The sequence below is a fragment of the Parambassis ranga genome, chromosome 16 (assembly GCF_900634625.1).
Source record: "Parambassis ranga chromosome 16, fParRan2.1, whole genome shotgun sequence".
In the NCBI taxonomy this organism is placed as follows: Eukaryota; Metazoa; Chordata; class Actinopteri; family Ambassidae; genus Parambassis; species Parambassis ranga.
Genome location: NC_041036.1, coordinates 16,951,750 through 16,975,792, shown reverse-complemented (window position 1 = coordinate 16,975,792; position 24,043 = coordinate 16,951,750). Strand labels below are relative to the sequence as shown.

General features: G+C 40.4%; 2 protein-coding genes across 2 annotated transcripts; one reads left to right on the top strand and one right to left on the bottom strand.

Moving 5' to 3' along the window:
* The first annotated feature begins 8,264 nt into the window (after window positions 1-8,264).
* gnl2 (G protein nucleolar 2) lies at window positions 8,265-15,766 on the top strand. Its single transcript, XM_028426016.1, has 16 exons — window positions 8,265-8,481; window positions 9,097-9,181; window positions 9,289-9,383; window positions 9,822-9,961; window positions 10,895-11,079; window positions 11,196-11,262; window positions 11,359-11,517; window positions 11,603-11,716; window positions 12,450-12,578; window positions 13,241-13,345; window positions 13,728-13,886; window positions 14,058-14,165; window positions 14,244-14,725; window positions 14,935-15,017; window positions 15,204-15,283; window positions 15,386-15,766. The coding sequence occupies exons 1-16, from the start codon at window positions 8,418-8,420 to the stop codon at window positions 15,527-15,529; spliced, it is 2,199 nt and encodes a 732-aa protein (XP_028281817.1). The 5' UTR covers window positions 8,265-8,417; the 3' UTR covers window positions 15,530-15,766.
* LOC114448819 (axonemal dynein light intermediate polypeptide 1-like) lies at window positions 15,731-17,628 on the bottom strand. The gene is made up of 6 exons (XM_028426017.1): window positions 17,548-17,628; window positions 17,034-17,170; window positions 16,797-16,966; window positions 16,516-16,694; window positions 16,006-16,170; window positions 15,731-15,883 (listed from the first exon to the last, which is right to left on the bottom strand). Exons 1-6 carry the CDS (start codon window positions 17,623-17,625, stop codon window positions 15,851-15,853), a joined length of 762 nt encoding a protein of 253 aa, XP_028281818.1. The 5' UTR covers window positions 17,626-17,628; the 3' UTR covers window positions 15,731-15,850.
* Window positions 17,629-24,043: the final 6,415 nt, after the last annotated feature.

Genomic DNA, 24,043 nt, shown 5'->3' with positions numbered 1-24,043 from the left:
ACAACCAATGTCCAGTTCAGTGTTCTTGAGAGCATCTGCAATCAACTTTTGCATTCATGTAGGTAAGAGCAAAACCTAATTGTGCTGTTTCATTGGACCCAAGGAGTAGAGTCAAATACAGAGAATTAAAAGGGGGGCCACATGGACCTACATGGGAACTAATAATCCTTTCACAGTGGTCTACTCGTCTAATGTTTGATGTGCACTACAGAATCTCTCTATGGTCTGGAACATTCCTTCAGACTCAGGTTTAGTTCCTCCTGGAGACAGACGCAGGTTGGCTCTTTATCCTAACTCTCCCCTGTCAAAGCCAATATTTCAGAGCTCATATAGCTTGTGGCAGGGGGCCAGCAATGAGCCGCTTATCATGGTTAAAACTATTTTTGACAACACAAAGTAGTCAATTAAAATCCAAGTGAGGTTTTCTCACCATACTTAAGTTCCAATTTAATCTACCCTTCTTCTACTGCCATTTCACTAATCTGACTAGGTGCCAAAAAGTTGTTTCTGGCCTCAGGTCGGGGGGCCTTGGCTGTATAAATCATTGTTTTTGCATTTTTGTGGACCGTACTCTGAGCTCCAGCCAAGCATGCCACAAATTTGTTTATGATGTTTTAGATTGCGTGTCAGTCCAGATTTATCCCGTGAAAAGCAGAAGAGCTGTGGCTTCTGACAATTGGACTGCATAATGATAAACTTGAGAAAACTCTGCAGGTTTAATGCCACGTAACATTCTGACTAAGCTGTACATACAAATGAAGTATAAATCTTATGCAGAACTTATACATATGTCATTTTTTAAGATAGCAATATTATTACTTTTGATAGTGTGCAGTTCTTGTCTATGCAGAATAGATACTCCTGACACATATGTGAATATCATTACATCTTTGTGTAGAGTAAATATTATTTATATATTTTTATATATATATATATATATATATATATATATATAGGCATGCAGGACCAGTACAGCACTTTAGTACCAAACTCTACACCGGACTTGCTGCCTTGTCTTGTCTCTTTTGGTTGCCACTTGTTGGAGTGGTAACTTGCCCCGATGCTTATTCTCATCTGATTTATCCATTAAAGGTAACATTTGAACCTTTTGACATTTTCTTTTCTGCCAAGGACACGCGGTTAGGAAACAATTACATCCAAAAACAATGTGGGACACAGATAATTAAAAACCCAAGCTAATGGAAACAAATATCACCATGTCGTTTTCCACTGGTAATTCAAGAGTAAATTATGCATTTACTTCCGCTGATGTTCAGTAACACAAACCTAGCTCACTATCTACCACAGAGTCATGGGTGGATGCAATGGAAACAGACACAAACAAAACTATTAGTCTGAGCAATCTCACTTTTATAGAGTTTGGGTAGACTGACTTTTTCCTGGATTCATGGATTAATGAACTTGCTGCTTCACTTTTATTGTCTTTGCTCAGAAAATATGGAACACAACTTCATGCGTAGCAACAGACCCCAAAAAAAGGCATTGAACCAAAATAAAATGTAGTCAGTATGCTGCTTAACAGTTTGCGTATGACCTTAATAAGCACACCAAATAGATTTTTCATGGACATGTAAAGACCATGTATATCACTGCCATATGTACAAAATATTGCCTGTGCATGCAATATCAATTTATGTGTAGACATATTTTTATACCACTGAGAGGATTTTCTATCCCAATCTTTTCGTTTTTATTTGACAAGTATGTAAAGAGTTGAATGTTGCGATTTAGACCCACCCTGCGATTCGGCACCGAATGTGTCTTGTTGTGCTGAGTACACATTTGGGTATGTTTGTCATAGGGTAAGAGAGGAGTAATGTGTCCGCCAAACCGCACTACTGGCCCATAGATAGGAATTTAGAAACTAATTGATCCAACATTTTACTTACTCTTGTTACATCCCTCTGCGATTTACTGTATTTTCCATATTTCTTCTTTTTCACAGCATTTAATGCACTTCAGGGTGGAGAAATTGGAAATGCCATTTTTCTTTTTGAGCTGTGATTTATACTTTTGGAATATTGTTGTTTTCAGTGAAAAAAATGCATAGAAGTTAGAAGTATGAATACATTATGTTGGGTATGTGGGGTGTAATTTTTATTTATTTATTTAATTTTTGCCAAGTCCTAACTAATTTGTCCACCTTTCATGAGGGTCCAACAGGACCTACCAGAATGCCAAGGCCATAGATATCAATTGTTGAACCTTCATCGCCAGAGTAAGGCTACGGATCAGTGAAGCCAAGATTTCCTGGGTTCTCCAATTTGTCTTTGAAATGAAGCCTCTTCTCCCCGATCACTAATCTTCAATTATTTGAATGTGACACTGAAAGCTTAGAAAATCACATTGGAAGTAAAGGAGTTCCTTTACTCAAAGTACCAGTGTTCTCACGAAGATCAGGGTGGGAATGAGAGGCACAGAGCTTCTGCTCGTTTTCCCAGACCGTCTCCTTCCTCTACAGGCCAGCTCTACTGCCAAGAGAGGTTCCAGGTGGTCTCCAGGCTGCCTTTGATCCTCTCCAACCAGGATCCTTTTGACAGATCAGTCAGTGTAATCACTTGTGTTTCAGAGTGCTCAGGGGAAACAGTAGTGCTCCATTTCCCTTTCATAGCATGACCTCAGCAGTGGCAACCATAGCCTTGAGGTGACACAGACCTCTGTCAAAATAGGCTTCTCTGTTGTCCCTATCTAATTGAAAGGGCAGCAGATAAACACAAGAGACAAGCTGCCTTGGTGAGCCATAGAAAAACAAGCAGCGAGAAGAGAGAGCCATGGTGGTGCCCACCTCCAATGAACACTATTTCGATTCAAGTGGGGAAAATTGTTGGCAAGAAGGACAGTGGCACACAGCCCACCCAAATCTTGCCATGCAACACTTATTTTTAGTTGACCCTTCAAGTTTACATCACGGTGAGCCCATTGTCCTGTTTCTGACGCTGAGTGTAGTAGCAGTAAAAACCTTGTTTTCACAAACACCCTGTATTGGCAAGGTCAAGCTGGTGCTGCAAACCAGATGCACAGGCATGTTGCACAGAAGGCCCCGGACTCCATGGCAGCTCATCTTTGGACTTTGGAGTGAAAGGAGTGTGTTTAACTTGGATGAACTAGAGACAGACCTGTTGCCAGCTTCTTTGAGCAAGTGCTCAAGCAGCAACCAAGAGGGTTTGGTACATCAAGATTACAGAAGGGGGAGCATTCTTGCATTTCACTTAAGATTAGTATTAAGTTTCTGAGAAACTCTTAACACACATATTTTTGTTATCAGAATGTAATCATTTTATTGTTCCGTTAAACACCACAGGATAAGTTGCATTCTTGCCTTTTTGTGCAGTTAATATGACATGTAAGACCACCAGAAAAGGATGATTTCAGGCATCAGGAAAACAGACAAGCCTCAACTTTTTTGTGTCTTTTAAAAGTGTGGGAAAGCTCTTCATTGTAGTTGTCATAGAAACTGGGAGACACAAGCCTGTCTCTGTTGGGTCTGTCATGTGCTGTGGTTTACCATTACAGCAGCCCTTAACGTTGTTCCATTAAAATCTCTTTAAATTGTGGTTATTTAGACCTTTTAGGTCTAATTCCTTCCAATTGTTTCCAGATGTTTTGCAAGAGATATCAATCTTATCATGCAAAATACTAACCAAAAGTGTTTTTAAAACAGTTTCAGGTAACCAAATGACTTCTTGTAAAACTCCATTTTCCATAAACCACGTTGAGTTACTACCTTCACCTGGAGGCCTGGCAGTGGGATTGCAAAGTGATTATGGATGAAGTGATTAAGCGTAAATCTCTATAAACGGAGCAATGCCTAAGTTAAATCTTGTAAAAGTCTTTTCATTTGTTTTAATGTTGAGGTTCTCAGTGACGTCTAGAAAATTATCAAATTAAAAGGTCAAACTGATGTATGTAACCAAGTTCAATGAGTGTACAACCTGCACAGATCACACAGAAATCAATTCTAACCTTATTGTGGCTTATCTCGGCCTAAAATGGTGGTTTACATGCCACAGATTAGTGCACATAAACACCATTAATTAGAGGGCTCTGCGAGCGCCTCCCAAGGGTCCCTGCCAACAGATTATGCTATGATTTATGTGGTGTGAAACTTGTGGCCACGACAAGTTGTGAGTTAAATAAGTGGAAATAGATGAAGAGGATATTACGCATTAGTGAAGCATACTCTGTTTGAAAACAACATATTCCATCACTTCATCTGCAGCTGGGTTTTTCCAACATTAGGTTTTCATTTGTCTCATGATTCATAGTTCTCACTTGTCATTATTCTCTCTTTAATCGCCAATTCAGATTTTATAAATGAGGTGTGGGTGTTATCTGAAGAGGAGAGCTGCTAGGAGAGCTGCTAGGAGGGCTTTGCTCTTCAGACTCCAAAATTTGTAAACAGGATCTTAATTTTTCAAAATGTCTTCTGGACTCACATTCAAAGACTCTCTAGGAATTGTGCATGCTAACATGCTAAGATGGTGGACGTTTTGTTTTGTTTTGTCTGTGTTTTATTGCACTTTTTCTTTTAAGTAAGTGTGTTGATGAAAACAATGAGTATAGATAATAATTTTAAAGCAAACTGTGAGAAAAATTAGGCAGAGATTCGTTTTTTTTTTCCAGTGACAAGAGCAACCTTTAGATGTTTTTATATATTTTATTTTTATGAGTAATATGTCACTTTATTTAAGTCAGGCCTGAAAACACATTTGTTTACTGCAGCGTTCTTCTAATTTCTTGACTGCTGTCCTAACTGCACTCTTCTCATTTAATCATCCTGATTTTATTTGATATTTTTTTATGATTCTATTCTTTTTATGGTTTTAATTTCCTTCTTAATTTGATGTTTTAAAATGTTTTTATTCTGTGATTTCATCTTATCTAAAGCACTCTGAATTGCCTTGTGTATGAATGGTGCTATATAAATAAAGCTTGCTTTGCCTTGCCTTGTCACAGGACATTTTACTGAGGAGTTATGAGACTGCATTATCACAGCCTCTTTTCTTTTTCGCAGAATGTATCGATGACTCATGACTCCGGGGGTGTCAGCCTTTGGCCTTCAGTAGCTGCTCTGCAACCCTCTCAGCACAAATGTCGGCTTTCTATTGCAACAGTGAAGCTATAAGGAGGAGCGCCCTTTAGGCCTTCATCAATTTTTCTCTTGTTGTTTAGTCAGACCCACCGGAGTCTGCACTTTATCATCTAGCCGGTGTTCCAATTTTGACTCAAAGCAGAGACGCCTCAAGTGAGCCAGGCTGAAATATAATCCACAGATGCACACATTCACGTGAGCAATTACGTGGAGGCTTCAACGCACCGCAGCTGAAGATCCGTCACACTAACCCTGTTTTACTGATTGCTGTCTTACTTTACCCACTCAAAATCCTTTGCATCTGGTGGATGTGGGGTGGAGTGGGTTTTAAAGCAAATGTTTGTAATTCCTGCCACAGCATATTATAGCCTCAGAGAGCTACAGTGAGGAAGTAATAGCTTAATTGTATTGTTTATGTGTTTTATATTTTTGGTGCTGCTGTTTTACAACCCTCTGTGAGTTTGGTACTGTTGTGAGCCCACTGTTAGATTTTCACAGTTTTCCGTTAAACATTTTTCCTCTTCTCTTCATTCTTATGGCACCTCTTTTTTTAAGTTTTATTCCAAAAGCAGCAGATGATCCTGAGATTAATACATGTGTTTGTGGAGAAAAATCATTCAATAAATCAAAAACATCAATAAACCTTAAGCAGGTGTTATTCCTGGTTTAAAGTTAAAACATCTCTTCTCCTTTTGATGCTCTTTATATCATCATGTTGAAAAAATATGTCTTTTTTCCCATCTCATCATTTACTTCATTGTGGAATGAAAAACTAGCTGAAAACATAACAATCTGTAAGACACATGCTGGGGCCGAGGTATGAATCTGCACAAGGTTCAGCCGTAAGCATATTAAACACAGGTGGTGTTCTGGTGCTAACTGCTGACACCGTGCTCCCTATCTCCAGGGCTGTCAGTCACAAACTGTGGAGTTTGATGGGCTGATTGAATATGTGCCTTAAAGATGGATGCTGAAACTCCAACCTTTGGCTCTCACCAGTGCTCCTGCTCCACAAAAAAGGAAAAAGTGGAGACAAAAGGGTAAATTTTCACCTTTTGTGTCAACTGTTTTTATTCCAGCAGGGTTTTCAACATTTTTCCTGTTATATTGGTCTATAAAATTTGGTGAATTGTGTGCTGTAAAAACAAAGAAATAAAAAACTGCTCCCTAAATAGAAAAAAAAGAAAAGGAACAAACTGCTAATGCGCTCTCAATAAACTCAGGTAGTAATTTATAAATGGCTGATGTAATCGTTACTAAAATGAGTGGATACGTCCTGACCTAGGACTGATATAGACTTTATTTTTAGTTGTACTTTCGCTTATAAGCTTTTGCATAAGTATGCTGCTTTCCCTGCTGCACATAAATTGTGGTTAGTCTGTCACAGATGGTGGATGCATGGTCGATCCTTGTCTGAATTCCTACATGCAAAATCTGTTAGTTCTCTTTGTGGTGGCATGGTGCTTTGCCCAACTTAAGCTAAAGAACATTTTCATGCAAATCACAAGAAAGGAGGTCACATGAAGTTCAGCCAACCTGTTGGTTTAGCAGCTGTAAAATGTACAACCACCAAATACGTGCGTGAGGACAGACAAAATATAGCCTATATTCACTCCGATGAAAGATGAGTGAGAGTACGTAGTACACACTGTGTTCAGCACTTCTTCTGACTGAAGAGGCGAGCTGGTGATGGGTTTTTTATGAGGGGAAACTACATTACAAGACAGCTATTATGAAGAAAACTTAGATTTTTAGTCAAATTTAACCAGTTCTTCAGAATGATATGTTGTTTGAAGACATTACACATTCATATTCAGTGGCATGTTTAAGCTGCAAAAGGTAGTGAAAAGCCGCTGTACATGCAGAAATTGAAGAGTCAACGTTAACAGTTAAACTAAAAAATACTACTTTAAACTGTTATTTTTGTGTTGTAAATAACAAGGACATTATCATTAGCATCACTGAAATCAGTATATGTGCATTTTAAAATGGAAGTTTGCAAACTAAACAGTTTCTTTGTTTCTGTTTCCTTGGACGTCAGCTCAAAGAAGAAAAATAAATTACCTTTTTTTAAAAGAAATCATTTATTGCAGTGGATGGTGATGCAGTCAGTTCCAATTTCATCCGTATGAAAATGAACAGAGAACATTCCTCAGCCTCCCTGCTGTATAAACTGAATACTGGATGGCGCCTCTCCAGACAAGAGTCTCTATGAACTTGCCTACCTTTGGCGCTGAGCCACCCCTGTGTAATGAACAGTACACACCGTGAAGGCAGCATCATCACACCTATAGGCTCAACATATACTGTGGTTTCAGGTGGGTTCTGTGTTAACATGGCTTCAGTGTGAAATGGTTGAGAATGACCTGAAAGTCAATTTACTTTAAAATAAATATATGATAATATTACTTTGTATACAGTGAAGTCAGCTATAAGGACAATTATGAAAGATTTTTTTAAAAAGCAATTGTAAAAGTAAGTAATTTCTGAAAGTGTGTAAATGATGAATTATTTTAGATCTTCACATCAGGGTGGGGGCAGAACATTTAAAATATACAAATAAACACATATTAAATAATAAATTGCACTCATGTACACATGTGTATGCCTAATATCCTTAAAGCACCCCAAATTCATGGGTCTTATCCTCCCGTGACCCTTATCATTCAGCATAGACAGCAGCTGCTCAGGTAAAGAAGTTCTGATGTCAGCATGGGGCTCGGTATTCAGCAGGTCATGTTGGTGTGTGGCAGTGTTCTAATCCAAATTATGTTGCACCCTCTTCTGGAATAAATAGAGTATAGCAATGCAGCATTTAACATGAAGAGTCATAATTTAGGTCTACATTTTGTTTTATCCAGCTTGTCTGAGTTTTATTGTGACAGCCGTTTGACTTGATATATTTTATGACACCACTTTCACTCGTTTTTCCTGTAAATATACCGTTAATTGTCAAAATAAATCTACAGTGCCCCCTTTTCACATTTCTAATGCGGTCTCACCTCATAAATTACTTTTAAAATGTTTACACCATAACTCATAGATGTATTTTACTGAGCCACAATTACAACAGCCTCTGCTCGGTGCTCCTGTTGGTCGCAGGGCGTTCTCTGATTGGTTGTTGTTGCTGTCGCTCCGTTGATGACGTTCTTCCGGGTTCAGCATGAGACACGTGTAGTGTGTACAGCAGCGAGTTGAAGGCGAATAACAGCAACAAACCTTCAGCTTTCACACTCCGTCTTGTTGTCTTCAAACTTTTTTTGTTTTTTTATCCGCGGAAGGTTTTATCAACTAAGTGGTCAAAATGGTAAAACCTCGGTTTAAGGGGAAAAGCACGATAAACCCCTCGTCGTCCAGCAGCAACCCCGGTGAGCTAAACCTGCATTAGCCACAGCGTTTGTTTACACCCAGTGCTAACAGCTAGCCGATATAAGAGAGCCTTATCTGGGATATTTAACGCTTTGGTATTAAACTGCTGATTAACATTGCCTGCATTTGTTAAGTGTCGGAGTGTTTACTAAGCAGACAACAGTCATCTGTCGCTACGGGACAGTGTAAGGGCAGACTTTGCCCTTAAACTGTCAACCACTCAGTCTTAAGGAAAATGTCTGTTTAATTAAGATTTTGACTGTCTGTATTAATAGCTCTACAGCAAAAATGTTGCTTAAAAATCTTGGTACATAAGCACCCCCTAATACGGTCTTTAAAATGATTGTCTAAACAAAAAATGTATTGCATGTGGATATTTTTTTTCATGTGTACTATTGTGTATATATATTGTGTATATATACACACACAAATATATATGGTACGCATTTATATATTATACCATACAATATTATAGTATACATAAGCTGTAATTATCATCTAGTATATAACATACATATATTTATTATTGAATACCAAGCTGGCATTAGCAGGTGTGTGTTAGCAGTGTGTTGTTGAAGAATTTTAAAAAATAAATTGCGTGTCTTTTTTAATAGATCGACCAAAGGGTGCTGGAGGGAACAACATGAGGGATCGAGCCACTATAAAACGTCTGAATATGTACAGACAAAAGCAGAGATGGTAATTAATAATAATAAAACATTTTCTCACTCTAATGAGAACTGATTAATAGATGTTCTAAGTTCCAAGTGCTTTTTCCATGCTGAATGCTGATGTTTTGTCTCCAGTAATAAACATGGAAAAGTCATCAAACCTCTACAGTACCAATCCACAGTAGCTCCAGGGACTGTAGCCAGAGTTGAACCTAACATCAAATGGTTTGGTGAGTATACACTCTTTTTGTTAGTCCATGTGACAGCAGCAGATATTGCAGATGATTGCTGTGAATTATTATTACATGTGTTCATGTTTAGGTGTTTTGTTAGTGCATGATAAAATTGCATCCAAGTGGAAACATGGATTGTTTAACTGTTTGAGCGATATTTTGAGGATTCCCAAAGTAGTGTCTTGGTTGACTCCACCTGGATGACTGAGAGTGATTTGTCTCTTATACTGAAGTGTGGCCATGCTGCAAATATTACAACCTATGTGAGAAAATTAAGAAAAAGAAAATTGTGCCACGTATCAAACTTTATGTAGATATTTAAACACCACCGATTTAAATGAACTGTGTGTGTGTGTTTTTTTTGTATAAAACATGGAGTTGCATGTGTTCAAAGATAAGCTAATCTAAACTCAGACTACATCTTGTATATTTCAGCAAATACTCGCGTGATCAAGCAGTCTTCCCTCCAAAAGTTCCAGGAAGAGATGGGAGCAGTCCAGAAGGACCCGTACCGCGTGGTGATGAGACAAAGCAAACTGCCTATGTCCCTCCTGCATGATAGAGTCAAGGCTCATGTGAGTAAACCTCTTGTTTTGGTATCCTGTGCAGCTTTGTTGATTGTCTTTGTTGGTCTAGAGGGGCTTTTAGGAGGAGATGTGCATTGTTTATGCAAATTAACACCTTTTTACAAGTTGTTTTCTTTGTGTTCTGACATATAAAGCTTTGACATTTGTACTTGGATCCTGGCTCTGTTCTTTTTCCTGACTAGCTTGTTTCTTGGCATTTTATGAGGTGAGATGAACATGAGGCCTCACCTAAATTCTCTGTCTGTTCTAACTCTGCTCCACTGTGAACTGAGTACTGGCATCAACCATGGCATGAAAGCTAGCTTCTTCCAGGCTCTAACTCTTCCACTATAACTGACGCAATTTCAAATGATATCAAAGTTCTTCTTGTTTTTTTGTGCCATGTACTGTTAGCTTCCCCTGAATTAGACAGATATATCTAGTTATTGACTGACCTGTCGCCAGTTGCATTGACCTTACTCTTTCTAGTAAGTGAAGAACTTTACTCTTCAGTCTAAATGACTGACTGTTAAATGACCAGTGGAGTTTTGTTGTTTCAAGAAAGATGAATTAAAGGAGTTTGTGGTTTGGTGTGGGTTATGTTTTGAAAGAAGCAGGGAGTCATGTAGAGGCAACCTGAATCTATCAACAGCATTGTTCCTGTAACCTGCTGCCCACCCCTCTTGTCAGTGTTGCAACAGGGGTATGGAATGGGTTATGGAAGACTTGATCAGTGCTGGCAGAGTCTTCAATGTTTTACTGGCTTTGTTGTTGCATATTTCAGTGCTCTGTTTACTGTATGTATTTGTTCTGTGTTTCTGTCTCAAGTGAATGGAAGAGATGCATCACCGGGGCTGTACTGAAAATTAGAGGTTGCACAGACGGTGACTCAATAGGTTCCCATCAATGTTTTTTTAAAAGTTTGTTTCATTCTGATGGCAGAATTCTAAGGTACACATTTTAGACACAGAGGGTTTTGAGACCACATTTGGACCCAAAGCCCAGAGGAAGAGGCCCAGTCTGGTTGTGGGGGATGTGAAGGACCTTGTAGAACAAGCCGAGGCCTCAGCCCTGAGCTACAGTGCCGACAAGGACAAAAACCTGGTAACTGAGGACACAGGGGTCCGGTAAGTCTTTCACTGGGTTTGGTGTTACTACGCACTACACTTGAGTTGTCATGGGGTGAGTTGCTGAAGCAAAAATAGCTTTTAAAATATTATTTCAATATTACATTTTGCACCAGGGATGAAGCTCGTGAGGAGATTTTCAAAAAGGGTCAGTCCAAGAGGATCTGGGGAGAACTGTATAAGGTATCATATTCTTCCTTCTCTGCTTCCTCTGAGCACTGTGCATTCTGTTAATGTAATGTCTCAATGTCGGTCTACTTTGCAATCTTATTGTAACAGGTGATTGACTCATCTGATGTCATCATCCAAGTACTGGATGCCCGTGATCCCATGGGAACACGCTCCAGTAGCATAGAGTCATATCTGAAGAAAGAGAAGTCCTGGAAACATCTGATCTTTGTTCTAAACAAGTGCGACCTCATTCCCACCTGGGTCACGGTAAGATATTTAGAGCCTGTTTATCTTTGGTTTACTGTTTGACTGTACTTGCACGCTCAACCGTTCTTCTTTTTTTTTGACCCAGAAACATTGGGTAGCCGTTTTGTCCCAAGAGTATCCCACTCTGGCCTTCCATGCAAGCCTCACCAACTCATTTGGCAAAGGATCTCTCATCCAGCTGCTCAGGCAGTTTGGAAAGGTAAGCACAAGCCTCAAACGGAGAATATCAAAGCATTTTGGATTTGTCATGATCCTAAAGATCAAGTAAAATTTGCATGCTCCTGTGCTAGTGATGTAATATTCTGTGTTTTGGTTTGTATTCCATCATTTCCTTGTCAACTGGATCAATATCTGTAGTTGTGAGTTAACAATGGAGATACATTGATTTTAAAGGTCTGAAAGTCATGCCAAAATACCTTTATTGTTCTCGAAACACTGGAATTTGAAGCCAGACGTTGCTCATGGCAGCTTGGCTTATCTTGTTGATAACTGTTATTGTTATATCTGTGCATACCTTATAAGATAAGATATATCTTAAAACTATATCCAAGAACTGATACTGCAATATGATGTGATGATTGTGTTTTTTATTGTAATGTAAATGTTTTTCAGTGTTGTGTACATACAAGCCTTTTAAGTTTGTGTTTTTGTGTGGTGAGTAGTAGTTTGTGTGTAGTGGAGTAGAAAATAGAATAGAATAGAAAAGATAATAGCTGCAAAAGTTAATGGCGTGAAAGTCTAAAGTATGCACTAATATTTTGACTTAAGTAAGTATAGACAAAGTATAAAGTATAGATATGTAAAGAGTTACTTAAGTGTAGTAAAGAAGTACAAAGTTACATTCCACCACTGCCTGTATAAAATGTAATCTCTGAACTGAAGACAGACTGAGCAGGAAACACAGCACTGGCTTTATTTTTTGCTTCCCACAGCTCCACACAGACAAGAAGCAGATAAGTGTGGGTTTTATTGGCTATCCTAATGTTGGAAAGAGCTCCATCATCAACACACTGCGGTCTAAGAAGGTCTGCAACGTGGCACCCCTCGCTGGAGAAACAAAGGTACTGTCAGTGCGCTGGCTCTCTTGCACAAACTAGATGTTAACTCTGATTAATGTGTTGTGTAATGGATTGCCTGAACTGATTTTGATTTGGAGGGGAGGTGATTTGAGGTGAGAGGATGCATTTTACTCACTAGAACAAATGTAGTCAGCTCTGTGTTCTTAACTATGTAAATAAAAATGTAAGTGAAGCCTGAGCCAACAAAAAGAACAACAACCATTTGTATCCTTAATTTCCTCTCCCCTATCCTGTTTGGAAATAAACAAGGATCTGAAACCCCCAATGTCTAAAGAAGGGTTGAAGGGAGAGTAAGGGGAAATATCTTTTCGCTTACATGCTTGCCAAAGCTGCAAACTTGGACCAAAACAGATGAGAGATTTTTTTGCACACCTATTTAATGAATATGATTGGTCTGTGGCCAGCAGCCCTTTATTCCCCGTCTTATGTTTGATTCTTGCTATACACGTGACAGCAGGGAAAGCCAAACATGCTTGTGATCTGCAGTACTGGTGTGACTGTCTCTCATCCATTTAAATCTTTCTTCTTGTAGGGTAACTGTATATGGAGTATGTGGACCATAACTGATTTCAGTACTGACCAGGTTAAATACATTTCCTAAAAATAACTCTGCTTCCCCACTGCACATATTTGCTTTTTTTAAGGTGTGGCAGTACATCACTTTGATGAGGCGCATCTTCCTCATCGACTGCCCTGGTGTTGTGTACCCCTCAGAAGACAGTGAAAGTGATATAGTCTTGAAAGGAGTGGTAAGTCTCTTTCCATTGTGTATTTGACTTGTCTGATTAGATGCTTTGCACGCTCTGATGAAATAGTCAGATAATGAATTTCACTGTGGTGAGGTGAAATAATATTCACTGAAAAACTGAAGCATAAAACCGTGTTAGGAAAATCCACCAACTGTTAATGTGGCATTTATTTAACAGCCCCAACATGCCAGAGTGCAATAAACAAAGACTTTAAGGTGGATTGAGCTTCATAATGATAATGCCTAGCTCCATCTCTGACCCTCAGGGTACGTTTTTGGGGGATCAAAGGTTTTAGCATTTAGCCCAAACAGTCCCCGTAACTGAAGTGTTGCAGGTTCATATTTTAAATTGCTCAGCGTTTTTCTTCCTTTTACTCCCAAAGGTCCAAGTGGAGAAGATCAAGAACCCAGAGGAGCACATTGGGGCCGTGCTGGAGCGAGCCAAACCAGAATACATTCAGAAAACCTACCGCATCCCTACATGGAATTCAGCTGAAGACTTTCTTGAGAAGTTGGCGTTTCGCACTGGGAAACTTCTTAAGGTTTCAATTCCGTTGTTTTCCTCTACAGCCGATGTGTTGAATTTATTTGAGCTTTTATCTGCAGTAAGATTCTAATTAGCAAAAAATATAATTGCCAAGTACACATACATTGTCAGTTTAAGTAGTGAAGTGAGCCACTCGTTTTTAAGTTTGATTTTTTTTATTGTGCAGGGGGGTGAGCCAGACCTTTCCACAGTCTCCAAAATGGTGCTGAATGATTGGCAGAGAGGACGTATTCCCTTCTTTGTGAAACCACCTGGACTTGAGGGAGATCAAGAAGTAAGAGTTAACTAAGTTTTTCTAGTCCTTTTCAGTAAATGGTCTCATTATGTGTTTTTATTTCTGGAATTTCTTTAGGATGACAAGCTATTGCCAATTGATGTAGTATCAGAAGAAGTGGAGAATGTGCAGGAGGAGCAGCCAACCAGTTCAGATGCCATCTCAGAGGAGCATAAGGAACAGCAGCAGATGCAGAAGGAGCAGGTCCAGAAGATTCTGTCTAATGTCCGACAAAACTTTGGCAAGATAAACGTGGCACCAGAGTTCAGTGAGGAAGACATGATTCCTGTGGAGATGCCAGACCTGGACATGCCTGACCTTTGTGGAACTGATGGTGAGGAAGAGAGTGAAGAAGAGGAGGATGAGGGTGGAGACAAAGAAGAGACTGGTGTTGAAGCAGCTGATGGAGAGGTTGAGGTCTCTGATCCCCTGACCTCTGAGAGCAACAAGGCAAATAGCAAAAAGAGTTCACGGGAGGTCGTCCGTGAACTGGATGAGAAGATTGCTAAGTATAAGCAGTTCCTGGACCGTGCCAAATCCAAGCACTTCTCTGCAATCCGGTCAGTCTGCTGCCTTTTCCCATAATGTTTTGCATCTTATTGTCTTCTTTAATCTGCATCTTCCATTGCCGCATTTCAACACACGAAGAACCAAGTCCACTATTTATCTACTCTGAGCCTAATTTAATTACCTTTCATTTCAGCACATCTCAACAGAACAAATTGTTTGCTTTGTTGGGTAACAGCTGACTTCTTATCTCTTTGGACAGGATACCTAAAGCACTTTCTGACAAAGTGTTCACCGACCTCGAGACTAAACGCGCAGCACCGGCTAGGCAAGCACAGAAGAAAGGTAGCTGTTTGTTGTGACTGTGTATGGTGAAATAATCTTTCTGTGGTTAATATTTGAAACGAATAACCAAATTTAAAGTTAGAATTAATAAAAACTGATTGATTATATATCCTCATTTTTATCATGTTTAGATTTCACGACATTCAGTCGCTGACCTAAAATTTCGTAATGTTTCTGCAATTTCAGCTGCAAACCAGAGGAGCAAGAAGAGGAAAGCTGAGGAAGACGAGGAGTCCACCAAGTCGGTCAGACTGACGTCAAAACAGGTATGCAGTGTTTGTTCTACCTGACATCAAACATGCCTGTCTCAGTAGTCGTGCTAGACGAATGCCTGGTCCTCTAACATTATTCTTTATCCATCGCTACAGAGAAGAGCAATGGATCGTGCTCAGAGGGTGAAGAAAGTTGGTGTACGCTATTATGAAACACACAATGTGAAAAACAAGAACAAGAACAGAAAAATCACAGCACCAGCCTCAGAAGGTCAAAAGGCCAAAAGGTCAAAGCACTAGACTGGAGTGTAATAAAAACACAACACATGTAATAACTCTGTGTAACCTGTTTTAATAAAGTAACTGAGAAACTAATGTATCAAGTGACCACTTGATGCCTTCTCTGGACCTTGGCTGTTCGTGAATGACATGTCGTTCATCATTTACAAGTGTGCTGCTCTCTTGATGTTCAAGAGAAACGTGCAGTAATTCTTTGTAAGTGTACTTGTCAAAACAAATAAACATTTGCATATAATGCTCAGCTTTTTTTTGTTTTGTTTATTCAATATAACAAGATAGAATTCAGCCACTGGGAAATGGCAGCTTGGTTCTTGAATTTCATCACTTCGATGATATTATTCCTTCAAGTTGGGTCTGGAAAAAAGACAAGAGATATAAGGCTTTGAACAAGCAACACAGGTCCTGTTTGAGTATAAATTAATATATATCATAAATAATATAATATTTATATCTTGGATTTATTCATAAGTGAATACCTTGAGCTGTTGGTTGGCTCTCTTCAAGAACTGGATCTCATCCTGATGCTTCTTGTCTTCCGCCTGTCGCTTCTCAGCTTCTCTCTTTTCGATTGCATCACATTGAGCTTTCTGCTCGTTCAGTTGCTTCTTGTATTGTTGTATCTCGTTCTCAAGATCTGCAATCTTGGAGTACAACAAAACAGTCACATGCTGTTTGGTTCTGATAAAGGCTCAGTTGTGTTGACAGGCTTGCCGAGGTGACTATTTTAAAGTAAAATAAATGAAAAAGAAATGGTGCTCTCTGCTGGACTCATTATAAAATGACAGCTTTCCTTTCATTACATTTTTTATGCTGCATTGGTTGTAAGGTATATAAAACTAGAAAAATTCCTGAAGATGCAAGTTTGATTGCTGCAGCTGAAGCATTGCTTTAAATGTTGATGTGAAGCTCTGAATTGCTCTGATTCTCCAGCAATTGCCTAGCAATGGCAATCAAACTAGTTAACATAACATAACTGGAGGCCTTACTCTTTTTTCCATGTCAGCCTTCCCCTTCTCAGCCTGCAGTGCTTTCCTTATGCCGAAAGCCATGCTGCTGTCATAGAGTGTCCGGAAGGCATCAAGAGTCGACTGGATCTCATCTCTGACATGCAACAACAGCAGACCCCTCTCAGCGCAGTTTATGGTGACCTGCCTTATAAGCTCATCTTGAAGACAGAGAAAAATTAAGGTGGATCAGATGGTGTACAAGGATCTGTGGAAATGTACAGATACAATCCTGATCTCTATGATCAAGAAAGCCTCCTCACCAAAGCACTGAGAGTAGAGCTCCCTGCGGACAGGGCATATGCCTGTGTCCTTGGCCTGCCTCTGCTGCATCTTTGTGTCCAGGGCTTTTTCTAACTCTATAACGTCAGCTCTTGTACACGGTGCACTGGACACCTGCTGCACCCACACCTGGCTATCCTTTGCCCATTCCCTGTAATGGCAGATATTACGAAGGTTGCACTTGTTGATCAATGTGATGTAGCAGCATAGAGCTATACCTGGGTGGAAGGATGACATTCAGGATGTTCTGCATTTCCCGATCGGCGGCTTCAGCAGCGGCTGATTTGGGTTTGGGAGGTACAGGTAGCACAGGTGAGTCCACAGGCGGCTGAGGGCTCACTCTCAAAGACCGTCCCTGCAGTCAGAACCATTTCATGTTTCAGGAATGTGTATTGTCTACAACACCATCTGAGTGGGTGCTTTTTGTGAATTTACATCAGTGCATACTAAAATAATTATGTCCTCCTTTGTTTAATGTCATCTGGACTTCCAAAAGACTCGTGATCATTTAGCAGCAGGGATGGAATAAGTAATAAGACCATTTTTTTTTTAATCAATGCAATGTAAATGCAATGTGGTTGGAAAGATGTTACCGGTGATGCCATGCTCAATAACTGACTTTTGCTGCCTTTGTTTAATATTGTGTGCACGGTCCGCGGGCCCATTGAAGACGCAAGCAGGTCCGGGTGTGGCCCGCGGGCCGTGCTTTGCCCAGGTCTGGTGTAGACTCACCTTCGGTGTTTTTTTCTCTGTGGTTTTAATCAAAACTGGCCTGTCATATTTCAGCAGAGAGTCGACTGATGGAATCATCGTGGTTTGCGATAATAAAAAAAAAACAACAACTGGCTCCAAACAAGAGTTTCTGTGCCTGCTGCACTTCACTGTGCAGTTTATAGTTCTGTTTAGGTTGTCGTGGCAACAGCGTCTAGGCAACATAGGTGTGGACTTGAGTCACATGACTTGGACTCGAGTCCGACTTAAGTCACTAATTTGATGACTTACGACTTGACTGATAAAATGTAAAAAGACTTGCAACTGGACTTTGACTTGAACGTCAGTGACTTGAGACTTCACTTGGACTTGAAAGGACTCGATACTTTACCCAAAACCTGAAGGTGACAAGTGTTTTTAAAAGTGTAGACTAATCAGAGGACTGTGTCCTCTGCAAGCATCTGTCTGTGTGTCTGCATCCTTCAGGCTGTGATGTGGGGCACAGGAGCAGCAGTATGGAGCCAAATCGGGGTCATAAGTTTTGTTGACCTGAAAAAATAAAATTCATTCAAACACTAAAACTTGAAACTGAAAATGTATGTTTTGATGTTGATTTTTTCAGTTCAAATTTTTTTTGAATCAACTTTGAAATTCTTTTGTTGTAGACAGTGTCGCATCAAAATGGAGAATATTAATAATTTGTGAAAGCGATAAGACGCTAAACACAGCATGCAGTCCTCCTGGCGGACCCTGTAAGGAACTAACTGAAAGAAATCAACATCAAACATAAATTTTCAGTTTCAAGTTTTAGTGTTTGAATGAATTTTATTTTTTCAGGTTGACAAAACGTATGACCCCGATTTGGCTCCATACAAAACTTCCGTGTTGTTTAATGATCTTAACGGTAAGACCTCTCACTGCGGTTGGACAGAAACTGTTTTTGAGTTTGTCCTTGCATTAATTAGTCTGTACCCAGTGGCGGTTCTACATTGAATTACTCCCCGGGCGATTCCCCATTTTCTATATTTTTTAAATGAACAAAACAAAAATATTTCACTGTACTAAAATTGGACTGCATTTTATAAATAAATATATTTCTTTGTTAGCAATGATAGTGCTTTCAGATGTTAATAAGCAGCATAAAAGGTTGTAATGTGTACACATAACCAGTTTGATTCCTGTGTGATGGTGCAGGCTGTGGGCACTGAGTGAAGAGAGGCTGCTGAATGGATGATAAATATGGATGAAAAATAATCATTCCCCACTTTTTACCCTGTATTTAACTCATAAACCCAGCTGACAGTGAGCAGTTTAGTTTTAACGACTTATGTTACCAGACTCTAGCACCGCATCATGGATGGATATCAACCTTTGGGGCTCAAACTTGAAGCCAATGCGGTAGTGTCATAACTTGTAGTTCATGCCGCAACCGCTGGGGGCTGGCTCCAGGAGCGAGTTATTTCCCATAGACTCCCATGTTAAAATGGCCGACTTCACAGCAGAAATGAACATGTTTACAGCCTGGTACAAAAAACTACCCTGGTCTCAAATGATAAGTTCTCTTCTAATGTGAATTGTACGGGGTTGAATTAAATATAAACGGACTTAAGATTACGCATAATTATGGCCGTTGCCACTTGAGCGACAGACAGTTGAAGCATCACAGCGCGAGTTTCCTGCTTCCACGAACACCCACCCCCCTTTACTCCGCTCGTGCTCCCCCTCTTTTAAATTAGTCTTTTAAATAGTCTTTTTAATCTTTTAAATTTAAAATTAAATTAGTTGTCAATTAATCGCCCCGGCAGTATTTTAGTTTTGGATTTTTTTAAGACGTTACGAGTGGCAGCCTCAGTTCTGCTCGGTGTGTCTCTACATGCCTGCGCATTTCTCTGCTGCTCTCTGTACTGTGCACAGAGGAGTTCCGCCCCAACACACACACACAGGTGAGCGCACATACATGTGGGCACACTCCCACCAGCGGACAGAGAGCGTGCATTGGAATCTGCGTCAAGCCACACGCTATCTGTTGGAAAGTTATCAGCAGTCTAGCCATGCTGGTATGTTGATGGAATTTGTTTTCATGTGCTGCATGATCTCTGTGCGCATGTAGCATTCCATCAGAATATAGTCACAAAATAGATCAAAGTAGAAGATTGCCGCGTGATAATCAGCATTTCCATTTGTGCAGTAAATGTACTGTCACCTTTCTCAGATTAAAGGAGATTATATGCCCCTTGCTGATGTTTTTCTTGTAAATAGCCCACTAGGTTAATAAAAGAGAATATTTTTTTTATCTTTCTATTCAGGATTTATTTTATGTTCCATTAACATGCAACAGCTGAGCCATATTTTATTCAATTGATTTTGTTATTCTAGCCTACATAAATGTCATTGTGTATACTGTATCCTCAATGGTACAATAAATCATTCATTAAGGAATATGACATGCAGTTTTTATTCAATCTTAGTGAAACTGAGGGAAATTCAGGCCCAGGAAAATCGATGCTTATCAATTATTCGTTAATCAATCATTAAGGTCATTCAACCATCGATTAATTAATTAATCGATAACTTGCATCCCTAGTTCTTTGATTTTTGAAGAGTTAAGGAGGAGGTTGTTGGCTGTGCATCTTGACAGTTGCTTTACCTCGTCTCTGTAGGCAGACTCATCTCCCCCACAATGAGCCAAACAACTCTAGTGTCGTCTGGAAACTTCACAATGGTGTTGCTGCAATAGACGGGGGTGCAATCATGTACCCAGCCCTGAGGTGATCCGGTACTGAGGCTTATGGCCATGGATGTGTGGCGGCCTACCCTGACTCTCTGTCTGCTGTCGGTGAGGAAGCTGCTGATCCACATGCAAATGGTCCATGGCAGCCCCAAGTCCTCTAGCTTGACTACCAGTTAGTGTGGGATGATGGTGTTGAATGCAGAGCTGTAATCCATGAAGAGCATTCTCACGTAGCATCCCTGCTGCTCCAGGTGTGAAGGAACAGCATGGAGTGCTGTGGCCACGGCATCCTCGGTGGATTGGTTCTCTCTGTATGCAAACTGGTGGGGGTCAAGGTTACGGGGCAGGGCTGCTGTGATGCATCTATGGACCAGTTTCTCAAAAAAAGTAGTCGTTGTGCAGCTCCTGTGCCAGTGCGAGGTCACCTTCGGTAGTTCTTGATGTAGCATAATACACTTGTCTGTGAATGTTTCCAGATCCTGGTGTTCAAAGACCTCCAGGTTGGTCAAAGCAGTCCTGCAGCTGCTGGGAGGCACCCTCCGGCCAGGTTGCAACAGTCTTTGTAATGGTAGGTGCGGTCTTCTAGAGCAGTGGTCCCCAACCACCGGGCCGGGGACCGGTACCGGTCCGTGGGTCATTTGGTACTGGGCCGCACAGAACGACTGAGCAAAAAAATATATTAATCATTATCTGAGTCTGAAAGCTGTTTCATTTATAAATCGATCAGATTCATCCGCTTGTGCCTTTAAGCACCTGCAGACGCTGGTCTCGGTCACGGGATACGGCCCCAAAATTAAGCCTTAAAGCAGCAAACATGAATAAAAAACAAACGTCTTTGGAGAGCTTCTTCGGAAAGGGGAAAGACCTAACGAGGAGACAGAAGAAGAGGAGCCTACCCCTTCAAAGAAAAAGAAACCTGCATTTAAAAGACTATATCAGGAGTCCTATTTAAAGTACAGATTTATTACAACAGGTGATTCTCACACAAGTCTGCTCTGAGTGACATGTGGCGAAGCCTTCAAAACTGCTTTGGCACTTAAGACCAAGCACCCTGCATTAAAAGACAAGCCATGGAGTTTTTTGAAAGAAGAAAATGTGAACAAGAAGGACAGAAGCAATAAATGACAAAATGACGGAGTGGACTGGACATAAGAAACACGCTTCGGGTGTCATGTCTCCCATTATCCCCAGATAGGACCGCCTCATTGCTGAGAAAGCTCAAAGGCTCCCATTAATTAAGCATAAGAGTAAGTTGTCATTGTATGCACTTTATTTTATATATTTTTTTCTGTGCCGGTCCGTAAAAATATTGTTTTACATGATACCGGTCCGTGGTGCAAAAAAGGTTGGGGACCGCTGTTCTAGAGGGCATTAAAAGCATAGACAGATGGTTGGACTGGCCCAGGTGTGGTAGTGGTTTAGCCCTGTTGCCCAGTTTGATGTTGGAGTAAACATGTCCAAAGTGTTCACACTACTAGTGGCACATTTGACATGCTGGTGGAATTTAGGGAGTGCTGCCTTTAATTCCACATGATAAAAATCCCCTGCTATGACCTGCACAGCGTCAGAGTGCAAGCTTTGCAAGTTGATTGTAGCTGTAACAGTCCAGGAGGGACTCATTGAGAGGACCAGTTGAGGTAGCTCAGACACCTCACCTCCAATTGGCATGTCCAGACTGGAGCAGAGCCTGAGGCAGACCCATGGCACGATGAAGAGATTATATCTCTCAGCTGGCCCGAGAACACCAGGGTGTCCATCCAGAAGAGGTAGAGGAGATGGCTACAGAGAGGGAGGTCTGGGTTTCCCTGCTTAAGCTGCTGCCACGGCAACCTGATTCCAGATAAACCGCAGAAAATAGATGGGAGGAACTGCACAGAGGCAGCAACACTTCAACACTTCATATTTCTTTACACCCTTAAAGAATGTGCAGGTAGTCAGTGTTTGAGTAGACAGGCCCAACTGAGAATAAAAACTGAAGCCTCATCAAATGAAGGATGTTTAAGTTTCAGAATTACAGAACGTTACACTGTTGGTCTCGCCTTGGCTAGCATGTTGTTAGCTAGCACCCCCAGCTATCAGCTCAGCTGAGGTGTGTTCTGTGAGAATGTGTTGCTGCACCTGTGACCTTAGCCTAAGGTTATTAATAGGGAGGTGTTTCTTCTTTTCTTCTATTCTCTGAACTGCAGATAAATGGAGATTTATCTGATAAATGGAGATTATCTGGAGAAATGCAGATAAACTGGTTCTGAGAGTGCTGAAGAATGAGGAAGAAACTCATGCTATGTGTATCATCCTAATATATACAGATGCTTTAAAATTTAGACAGCCTGGATCATTACAACAAACCATTAGCCATCAGGGTCACCCTGGACAGGTCACCAGTCCATCGCAGGGCAACACACAGACAGACAACTATTCACACCCACACTCACACCTACGGGCAAATTAGAGTGACCAATTAACCTAGAACTTCTTTAGAATGTGGGAGGAAGCCGAAGTACCCGGAGAGAACCCACACAGGCACAGGGAGAACGTGCAACATCCACACAGAAAAGCCCCAGTCAGAATTGAACCTCCATTCTGTAAGGTGACAGTGCTAATTATAGCCATGTCAAAGCATATAAGCAGTGGAGATGCATGAATGAGGCTCAGGTGTGCCAGCAGCCAGCCACCAGGAAACCACACCCAACCATTCTGAAAGAAAAGAACCTCCCACCAGGAGGCAGAACGCACACAACCAGGAGTTTACCTTTAAAAGTCAACCAGGAGACCACACATCATCAAATTGTCCTCTGCACAGAAACAGGTCTATAAAGTCCTCACTCTCAGCCACTGACAGTTTCTCAGCGTCTGCTTCTTTCACCCACTGCTGGATTTCCACAGAGCTTAAGTATGTACATTAATGCAGAATAAGACAGCATCAGAAAAAACTAAGTTTTAAAAAAATCTTTGTGTTTTTCAAGGTGTGTGTGTTGTGGATGTGGTTCATGATGGAAGTTCCTTGGGGAGTTTTTTCTCTCATACTGCTGCACATTTTGACAGGAAGCACTTCAGGTAAGTTCTCCTAAACGTTTCTTGTTTTTGTTACACATTTTTTAATTGGAACAATTGCATGCAGTTATATTCTGAACATGAAATACATGAAGACATGAGCTTGCCTGAATAGATTTGATTCATGAAATTTTCAGAGCATCTCAATAATAGACAGACACACTCAGCTGTGGCCTTTCATCTATTATCTTATTATAACAGTAATTAAAATTCATGACAAAATAAATGTGTGTCAAAGTCACAACGTAGTTAAGCCACAACAATTATAAACCACTTGATTCAGTTTTTATGTATAATTATTCTATTTAATTACATCATGAATAATAAGAACAAGGACCCACACATAGACACACACAGAGACTGGTTCCAGTAATGACACCCATCTTTTACCACTCCAGGATCTCCAAGTTTTCCACCCATAGGTTTTCTGAGCATGTTAAGGCTCAGACTTGGAGGCACTCTTAATGATGCATAACCTATAGTTCTTAATGTAATGTAACAGTTTTATACAAAGAAGTCACCCCCACACAGTTGAATATTATATGTAAACATGTTTATCTGTTCTGTAAAGCTGGACATTTTAACACTGAGAGCTACAGACATTACTAACTCATTGTTGGCACCACCACCTTATAGCTGTAAGGTGATGGTGGTAATTCCCAAATTAAAGTACCAAAGTACTTTATTTTGGGAATTTCAGTGACAAAACTGCACAAAATACACATAACTGTGACT

Excerpts from the sequence above, each read along its gene's own strand:
- gnl2 (XM_028426016.1), top strand. The coding sequence starts at position 8,418 with ATGGTAAAACCTCGGTTTAAGGGGAAAAGCACGATAAACCCCTCGTCG. Across the intron at positions 8,482-9,096 it reads GTCGTCCAGCAGCAACCCCG|ATCGACCAAAGGGTGCTGGA; the intron begins GTGAGCTAAACC and ends CTTTTTTAATAG. Across the intron at positions 11,518-11,602 it reads TCATTCCCACCTGGGTCACG|AAACATTGGGTAGCCGTTTT; the intron begins GTAAGATATTTA and ends TTTTTGACCCAG.
- LOC114448819 (XM_028426017.1), bottom strand. The coding sequence starts at position 17,625 with ATGATTCCATCAGTCGACTCTCTGCTGAAATATGACAGGCCAGTTTTG. Across the intron at positions 16,967-17,033 it reads AATGTCATCCTTCCACCCAG|GGAATGGGCAAAGGATAGCC; the intron begins GTATAGCTCTAT and ends CTGCCATTACAG. Across the intron at positions 16,171-16,515 it reads AGGCTGACATGGAAAAAAGA|ATTGCAGATCTTGAGAACGA; the intron begins GTAAGGCCTCCA and ends TTGTACTCCAAG.